General features: G+C 47.3%; 1 protein-coding gene across 1 annotated transcript; it reads left to right on the top strand.

The window, feature by feature from the left end:
* The first annotated feature begins 7,753 nt into the window (after window positions 1–7,753).
* Nhlrc1 (NHL repeat containing E3 ubiquitin protein ligase 1) lies at window positions 7,754–9,411 on the top strand. Its single transcript, XM_051170857.1, has one exon. It carries the CDS (start codon window positions 7,817–7,819, stop codon window positions 8,999–9,001), a length of 1,185 nt encoding a protein of 394 aa, XP_051026814.1. The 5' UTR covers window positions 7,754–7,816; the 3' UTR covers window positions 9,002–9,411.
* The last annotated feature ends 226 nt before the right edge of the window (window positions 9,412–9,637 follow it).

Raw genomic sequence — 9,637 nt, 5'->3', positions numbered from 1 at the left:
CTCTTCCAGAAGGCACGGATTTGGTTCCCCGTATTCATATAGCAGTTCACTGCTGTCTATAGCTCCCTGCTGGGGTGCAACACTCTCTTCTGGCCTTGGCGAACACCAGGCATGCAGGAAAACCACTTAACACATGAGAAACAAATTTCTAGTGCTAAACTTTGTGTAAAGTTCTTTACTGCTCAGTGCTGAGCTCACGTCCTCTCCAGCAGCATTTAGTTAGGGTGCCATTCTTAGATGCCTTCTGCCCTTGACCTACTCGGATATCCTGCTCAAACCTGCTTCTCTGAAACCTGCCTCAGTCTACAGAGTAGACTCCTAGAAACCATGAGTAACTGACTTCACCTTTGTAGCCCGCTGAAAGAACAAGGTTGGACCACTGAGCTGGGCCAATCCAATTCTCTTTAGAGATGTATTCCATTTCTTTTTAGCTCGGAGCTGAAAATGCAAGTTAGCTGCTCAGAGGACAAAACTAATGGATACAGGCAGGATCTCGGGTTGCCCTGACCTGCCACAGAGCCGAGAAGTGGAGACAGGGACAGTAGAGGGGCTGGCAGTGTTCAGGGGCCATCAGTATTCCAGCCCCCTGGTTTACTCTTCTAAGAGCCCTGCTGTCAGTGTAAGGAAGAAAGCCTCATGTGGTATGGTAGACTACTGCTCAGGCAGTAACTGGAATTCATTTCCGTAACTCAAACCCAGAGAGTCTTAAAGGAGACCAATGAGATAGCCTTATGTAGTCAATCTTTCACGTCATGCCTCTTCTCACTGAGGGAGTTCTGATGTTTAAAGCCTTGAGGTTGAAAACATACCCCCATATACATCCTGGTACAGACACTGAATTATTCTTGGTATTTTCCAAAAATGCCTCTTTTATAATGCTGTTGTTTTAAATAACAGACCGGCTGCCCTGCACCGTGATTTGCTAACTGCCCTGCTCTGCACGCATGACCACACAAACAGCTGCAGATGGGAGGAAATAAGAAGAGCGTGCCCTAGCCAGTCTATGTGGCCAAATGAGGAAAGCACACACAACGAACGACAAGCAAAGCATCCACTGACCAGCTGGAGATTGGCTCTGGAAAGGATTCGTGCTTGGGACCACAGAAGGTGGCCTGGATTATGTTTAAGAGAGGCTCTCTTGATGAACGGAAACTCAGCCCACAGAGGCATTAGCTCGCCTGCTCACTGCTGTAGGATGTTCTTGTCATTTTATTTCATAAAGGAAGCAATTTTCAGTGTGTATTTACACATGCGTGTTATGATTTGAATGTGAACTGTCTCGCAGTCTAAACACCTGGTCTCCAGCTGGTGGCACTGTTTTGGAAGGTTCTGGAAACTTTAAGAGCCTAGCTGAAAGAAGTAGGTCACTACGGGTAGGTTTTAATGGTTTATAGGGAGCCTGGGTTCTGGCCCAAGCCTCCTCTGCTTCTTTCTTAGTGCCAGTGAACAGTCAGATGCACAGCATGCCAGCTGCCTCTGTCCAAGCCCTCCACCATGTCTTCCCTCAAACCCGGAACCAAAACAGACTCCCCGTCTTCCTTAAGTTGTTTGTGCCTGGTGTTTGGCCACATCAATAAGAAAAGTAACTAGTGCATGTGTGTCTGTGGTCACTGTGTGTGGGTGAGAGAGAGGAGGGATTTTTTAAAGAAACCTTTCTGGATGCTTTTATTAGAATTGTCTTTAATTCACATGGCTCTGGCTTTCTACTTTGTGCCATTGAATGCATGTTATTCCTTGTCAACATAACAAACCCACCAGAGCAGCCAAGTTAATAATGGGCACGGGAGCGGATTCATATGTGAACCTTAAACATAATTGCCCTGTTTTTAGTAAACAGTCCCCATCTCCCAGCTTTGTATAACCTTAATGTGTAAATTTTTTTAAATCGGCCTGAAAATCTTCTGTGAGTGCTGAAGAACAGGTGGGGAGAAGACAGGGTTTCTCTGTGTAGCCCTGGCTGTCCTGGAACTCACTCTGTAGACCAGGCTGGCCTCAAACTCACAGAGATCTGCCTGCCTCTGCCTCCTGAGTGCTGGAATTAAAGGTGTGCACCACCATTGCCTGGTCGAAGCAGTATTTTAAAATAAGAGGTGAGCATTTATTTATACTCTAATGATAAAAAAACAACTGGGCATGGTGGTGCATGCCCTTAACCCCAGTATTCGGGAGGCCTAGGCAGGCAGAGCTCTGTGAGTTCGAGGCTACCCTGGTCTACAGAGCGAGTTCCAGGACAGCCAAGGTCACAGCTGGCTTGAAAAACAACAACAACAAAAAGGTAAAGACCACATGCTGAGAGCTGGAGCAGTGGCTTGGTGGCTAAGGGCACATACTGCTCTTCCACAGGACCCGAGTTCAGTTTTTAGCATCCATGTGAGGTAGCTCAGAACCACCTATAACTCCAGGTCCAGAGGATCTGATACCCTCTTTGTTCCTCCATGAATACCCTCACGTAAGTGGCACATACATGCATTCAGAGAGCATACAGCATGTAAATAAAAATTAAAACTAAGTCTTTAAAAACTAGTAGTAATAATATGCTAGGTTTGGGATATCGCTCAGTGGTAAAATGTTTGTTATTACAAAATAACCATACTATCTGAAAACTTGGGAAGTCTAGGGAGGACTACCAAAGGAAAACAAAACCAACCAAACAACCTTTCACTAGAGGCAAATCCTGCTAAGAGGTGAATGTTTTCTTTTAAATTTTTTTGTTTGTTTTTACAAACTTATGCTTGCACTACATGCCCCAGGACACATCTGTAACATCGTCCTTTCAAGTTCTTTGGACATTTTCTGAGTGACAAAATTTTTCTCAGAAGCAAGACTTCGCTTACCAGGAAACTGAGACAGAGGGGAAGACATCCTATTGGGACTCTAGATGAGAGAAGCATGGGAGAATAGCAAAGTAGAAGGATCCAGAGGGTCCTAGAAACCTATAAATAGAACATTATGATAGGCAGATTTGGGCCCAGGGGTCCCGCTCAAACTAAGGCACCAGCCAAGGACAATACAGGAGGTAAACTTTAAACCCCTACCCAGATCTAGCCAATGGTCAGAACATTCTCCACAGTTGAGTGGAGAGTGGGATATGACTTTCTCACGTACTCTGGTGCCTCACATTTGACCATGTCCCCTGGAGGGGGAGACCTGATGGCACTCAGAGGAAGGACAGCAGGTGACCAAGAAGAGACTTGATACCCTGTGAGCATATACAGGGGGAGGTAATCCCCCTCAGGAACAGTCATAGGGGAGGGGAATAAGGGGAAAATGGGAGGGAGGGAAGAATGGGAGGATACAAGGGATGAGATAACCATTGAGATGTAACAAGAAAAAATTAATAAAAAAATTTTTTCTCGGAAGCTAACTTTTTTTTTTTTGAGACAGGGTTTCTCTGTGTAGCCTTGGCTGTCCTGGACTCACTTTGTAGACCAGGCTGGCCTCAAACTCACAGCGATCCACCTGCCTCTGCATCCTGAGTGCTGGGATTAAAGGCATGGGCCACCATGCCCAGCATAAAAGCAAACTTTTTGTTTTATTTTATAAAATTCTGATTGGTTGGTGCTGGTGCTGTAAAGAACACATATTCTACCATGGAGCTACCTGCCTAACCCAAGGCCTTTATTATTTTTTTACCTGAGGCTAGACCTTACTCTGTAGCCTTGGCTGGCCTGGAACTCACAGAGGTATGCCTACCTTTACCTCCCAAGCACTGGGGTTAAAGGTGTACCCCACCACATCCAAGATTTTTAAATCCCTGCATATTTCCTCCTGTCCCGATAACTGCATTCACCCAGTAAATGGAGTACATACATGCCTGTTGGGCCCGTGATGGGGACGATACAGTGTTGAGCAAAACGAAAGATGGACTTAGTGTCCCTTCAGAGACAAAAGCAATAAAAAGAGATGAAAATTAAGTGCAAGGTTTTGGTCTTTTTGTTTTGTTTTGTTTTTTGCTTTTTGTTTTGTTTTGTTTTGTTTTGTTTTTTAAAGACAGGGCTTCTTTGTGTAGCCCTGGCTGTCCTGGACTCACTTTGTAGACCAGGCTGGCCTTGAACTCATAGAGATCCCCTGCCTCTGCCTCCCAGCCTGGCTGAAGTTCAAGTTTTTAAATAGATTAGGCAGTCAGTTAGACTCTGTATCTTTGGTTATACAGAAAGGAGACCTGCCTGGGCTGTCATCTTGGGCTGCTAGAAACACTAGAATAGACTGGTGGAGCCGTGGGATGGAGGCAAACTATGAACGTGATGATGGCTGAGGACCCTAAACTGCGATAGACTCAAGCTTGAAGCCTTGCATATCTGAGGAAACCTCAACTGCCAATCAAACGCCACACTTTCAATTTGCTACTTGGACCCGGCACAGTAGGAAACACCTGTCATGCCCGGACTGGGGTGTTAGAGGCAAGAGGACCATAATGTCAAGGCCAGCCTCAGTTCTTTAACCAATGTGAAGCCAACATGAGCTACGTGAGGCCCTGCCTCAAACAAACCAAACTCTTGTGAGGTGCTTCTTAGTAAAAACCCAGGAGGAGATTGTGTGCTTGCTGTTCTGCAAAGCTGACCCTGCCTGGGCCTAACAGTTCTAGTGGTGTAGTACTGCCAATAGCCTCACGGAGGCAGCAAAGGACTGAGAAGGCAGAGAGGGAAGTTTAGCAGGGTGCGAGCTGTTGGACGCCCCAGGAGGACACAGCTTGGCTGCAGTCAGCCTTGAATTAGGGTGTTCGAATAGTTTTGATGCAATGCTGGAGTGGAGATGTTAGACACAAGTAAGAGATTTGATGAGGGAAATACCTTTAAAAAGTAACATCTATCATGACTGGGTCTATATTTGTCATGCTCCGTGTGGGAGCCACCAGCCACAAAGGGAAGTTAACTGAACTGAACTGGGTACACCCTCAGTGTAAAACATGCCAGATTTTTACTTACTACATAAAATGAGTATAAAACGTCTCATTCACATTTTCAGGTGATTGCAGTGTCCAAATGGTGGGTTGAATAAAGTATACAACTAAGTTAATTTCCTTTTTGTTTTACTTAAAAAAAAAAATAATGGAGCTGGAGGAAATTATTTTAAGATGTGGGTTTCATCATATTTCTATTGCTCAAGACTGGTTCTAAAAATAGTCCAGTTTTTGTATCCCAACTGTATTTCTTGATTTAAAAATCCTTTCTGAGGAGCTGGAGAGATGGCCCAACAGTGAGGAACACTTAATGCTCTTGCAGAAGACTGAGGTTTGATTCCCCGTACCCATAGAGTGGCTCACAGTCATCCATAACTCCAGTTCCAAGGAATCTGACGTCCTCTTCTGATTTCCCACAGCAGCAGCCATGTACGTGGTACACACACGCAGTGTAACAAAAACACTTATACACAACACTGTAAGTCTATATTATGTCTGAGGAGCTGGAGATATTGCTCAATAGTTAAACACACGTGCTGATCAATCCTGAGGACCCACGTTAGGATTCCATTACCCACATCAAATGGCTAGAACTGCCTATAATTCCAGCTCCCAGGTACCTAATGCCCTCTTTGGACCTCCAAGGGTGTGCACGTGCGCGCGCGCGCGCGAACACACACACACGCACACACAGAAATGTGCACATACACTTACACAGACACCCACCTGAACACAAAGAAATAAAAATAAACAAATAAAAATTACTACTAAAAGAAATTTCTGTGAGCCGGGTGTGGTGGCGCACGCCTTTAATCCCAGCACTCAGGAGGCAGAGGCAGGCAGATCGCTGTGAGTTCGAGGCCAGCCTGGTCTACACAGAGAAACCCTGTCTCGAAAAACCAAAAAAAAAAAAAAAAAAGAAAGAAAGAAAGAAAGAAATCTCTGTGAGAGAACATTTTCAGCTGCTTTCTTATTTAGAATGGGAATGCATTCTGAAGTCATAGCATTGGCTTGATTATTCAGTCTCTGAGACTTGTATTTTTTAAAAGTGCTTTTCTTGGCCTTCCAGAGACTCTCTCTCCAGGGGTATTAACAAAGGATTGAATCCTCCATTTTCTTGGAAATCTATGAAACAAGAGGGCGAACAATCATGATTATGGCCTTTAAATGAACAGGGATGATCTCACACATGGTTTTACCAAGGACCTTGTGCATGTAAGACAGAATTAGCTCCGGAAATGAGAGGTTTGAATACCGCAGTGGATTCCTGAAGGCGACACTGACCGTAACTTTAAGATTGTTCTAAGATAAATGCTAGATCATTTTCATCCAATCATTTTTAATTTTGAAATATTTCTCATACTTCTTTATATGCAGGTGTCTATATTTGTGTGCCACATATATGTATGTACCAGGAGGACACCGGATTCACTGGAGCTGGAGTTACAGGTGATTGTGCGCCCCCCAGTGTAAGCTCTGGGAACTGAACTCGCGTCCTCTAGAGGGGCAGGAAGCGTTCTGTACCGCTCAGCCATCTCTTCAGTCCCTTCACCATCAGTCTTACCTGAGCCTGGAAGACTGTGGGATGGAATCACTGGCTCAAATTTACCTCTATGTTACGTCAGCCCAGCCCACGAGGGACCGGTGAAACCTTTGGCAATGAGACTCAAACATTTGTCATACACAGCCATGTTTGATGACCTGTGCCAGATAGTGAGAGGGCCTATAGTCAATCTGCCGTGTTCCAGTCACAGCCCAGCCATTCTTTATCCAAGCCCTCCAATTGTCCATGGGGTTTGAATAAAACAATGCATGAGAACCACTTAAAGGAAGGCCGGTATGGAGTCAATTCTATAGGAATTGCTATTAACTCCAAGTTTCTTGTTGTTTTATTTGTTTTTGAGACTGGGTCTCACCATATAGCTCTAACTGGTCTAGAACTCACTATGTAGACCACCATGCAAGGGAGCTAACCCATTTCAAATGTTTGTTAGTTTGCTTCCCTCTCTCTCTCTCTCTCTCTCTCTCTCTCCCTCTCTCTCTCTCTCTCTCTCCCCCCGTCTCTCCCTCTCTCTCTCTCTCTCTTTCTTTCTTTCTTCTCTTCTCTGTCTCTCTGTCTCTCTGTCTCTCTGTCTGTCTGTCTGTCTGTCTCTGTCTGTCTGTCTCTCTCTCTCTCTCTCTCTCTCTCTCTCTCTCTCTCTCTCTCTCTCTCTCTCTCTCTGTTTGTGTGTGTGTGTTTCAAGATAGGATTTGTCCTGGACCCACCTGGCCTCTACCTCCAGAGTGCTAGGATTAAAGGCGTGCACTACCACACAGGGCTCCACAAGTATTCTTTTGTTTGTTTTTTTCGTTTGTGGTTTTGTTTTGCTTTATTTTGTTTTGGCTGGGTTTTTGTTGATGGTGGTGGTGGAGTGTTTGCTTGTTTTAAGACACTGTAGTCTAAGCTGGCCTCTAATGACCAACTGCTATTCTCCCGTTTCTGCTTCCTGAGTTCTGGCATTACAGTTACCACACCCAGCGCCGCGAGTGTTACATTCTCACAAGTGTGATAAAACACACCAAAGAAGTATGCACACCTGCCTCGGCCCTTGAAGTTATTTTCTTTCTTGTTTCTCTGCCCTCAAGAGTCATAATATACGGAGACTAGGAGCCCTGTCATTCCTGCGCAGCCCTGGTACCCAACACCTAGGGCAGCTGATTGGTGCTCCGCTGGGCATCAGCTCCGGGAGACTCTCATCTCTAAAGCCCCATCTCCCTTCCCATGCGCATGCGAACGGCTGCGGCGTGTTCCCGCCAGAGGGCAGCAGCGGGCATTCGGTCCGGGGCCCTGCGACGCCGCACGTCAGACCGGACGCCCCGCCCGGTGACCGTGACCGTGACGGAGGACTGCGAGGAGGCCGCTGCGCGGCGGGAGCGATGGGGGAGGAGGCGGCGGGGGTGCGGACCGAACTGGTGCGCGAGGCGGAGGTCAGCCTGCTGGAGTGCAAGGTGTGCTTCGAGAGGTTCGGCCACCGGCAGCAGAGGCGCCCGCGCAACCTACCCTGCGGCCACGTGGTCTGCCTGGCCTGCGTGGCCGCGCTCGCGCACCCGCGGACGCTGGCCCTCGAGTGTCCCTTCTGCAGGCGGGCCTGCCGAGCCTGTAACACCAGCGATTGCCTGCCGGTGCTGCACCTTCTGGAGCTCCTGGGCACCACCCTGCACGCGTCCCCCGCTGCCCTCAGCGCCACCCCCTGTACACCCGGGGCTCTCACCTGCCACCACGCCTTTGGTGGGTGGGGGACCCTGGTGAACCCCACGGGGCTTGCACTGTGCCCCAAGACCGGACGTGTAGTGGTCGTGCACGACGGTAAAAGGCGGGTCAAGATCTTTGACTCTGGAGGAGGAGGCGCACATCAGTTTGGAGAAAAGGGGGACGCAGCGCAAGACGTGAAGTACCCACTGGACGTTGCTGTCACCAATGACTGCCACGTGGTTGTCACCGACGCTGGCGACCACTCCCTCAAAGTGTTTGATTTCTTTGGCCAGATCAAGCTGGTTGTGGGAAAGCAGTTTTCTCTGCCTTGGGGTGTGGAGATCACCTCTCAGAACCAGGTCCTGGTGACTGACGCAGAGGCGGGGACCTTGCACCTGCTGGAAGTGGATTTCCCCGAAGGAGTCCTTCGGAGGATTGAGAGATTGCAAGCTCAACTGTGCAATCCCCGTGGGGTGGCTGTGTCTTGCTCCACCGGGGCCGTCGCGGTCCTAGAGCATCCCTTGGGGATGGCAGGCTGTGTCAACACAAGGGTGAAAGTGTTCAACTCCACTATGCAGCTGATTGGCCAGGTGGATAGCTTCGGGCTGAACCTCCTCTTTCCCTCCAAAATAATTGCCTCCGCCGTGGCCTTCGATCACCAAGGAAACGTGATTGTTGCTGATACCTCCGGGCCAGCCATCATCTGCTTGGGGAAGCCTGAGGAGTTCCCAGCCCTGAAGCCCATGGTCACGCATGGTCTTTCCCGCCCTGTGGCGCTGGCCTTCACCAAGGAGAATTCTCTTCTGGTGCTGGATACTGCATCCCATTCTATAAAAGTCTTTAAAGTGATGGAGGGTAATGGAGGGTGATGGGGATGCTGGGGCCTGGAGTCCGAAGTCCTGTTGTCATTGGGAGTGAATTGCACCCTGGGCGAGTCAATTATCACTCATCCATCCAGGCAGGGATTAGTGTTAACTGCCTGGCACAAGTACCAGATTTGCGGCAGTCATAACTGCCTAATAAGACTAAGAATTAACTTTGTCATTTAGTGAATGCCTATTCCCGATGTTAAGAAATGTGCAAATCTTAGTTTATTTGTTCCTTAACACACAGTGGTGTAATTTTTATTATTAGTCCCATTTTAGAGATGGGAAAACAGTCCCAAAGAATTTAATATGATTTATTCAGAGATGTATATACCGGGACAGTCGCAGATTGAACTCAATTCTCACTTCAAACCACGTGCTCTTAAATACGATGTCAGATGTCAAAAAAAAAAAAAAAAAAAAAAAGTCATCGGGTCTTAAGTATGCTCTCTGTATAAGTAGCCAATTGATGAAGCGCACAAAGAGACAAAGAAAGGGGTCTCCGTGGAATCTTTAAGAGAGGGGATTTTGTGTGGTGTTAGTCACCTTCACCTGTGAGCTCCCCCAAGGGCAGAGTGGAAGGATTATTATCAATCCCAAGATTTGAACAAGAAACAAAGTTGAGCTCTTTCCTTGTAA

Source organism: Acomys russatus, chromosome 3 (genome assembly GCF_903995435.1).
Source record: "Acomys russatus chromosome 3, mAcoRus1.1, whole genome shotgun sequence".
NCBI classification, from domain to species: domain Eukaryota; kingdom Metazoa; phylum Chordata; class Mammalia; order Rodentia; family Muridae; genus Acomys; species Acomys russatus.
Note: the sequence above shows the minus strand (reverse complement) of the source record. Positions and strands in the feature narration are given on the sequence as shown.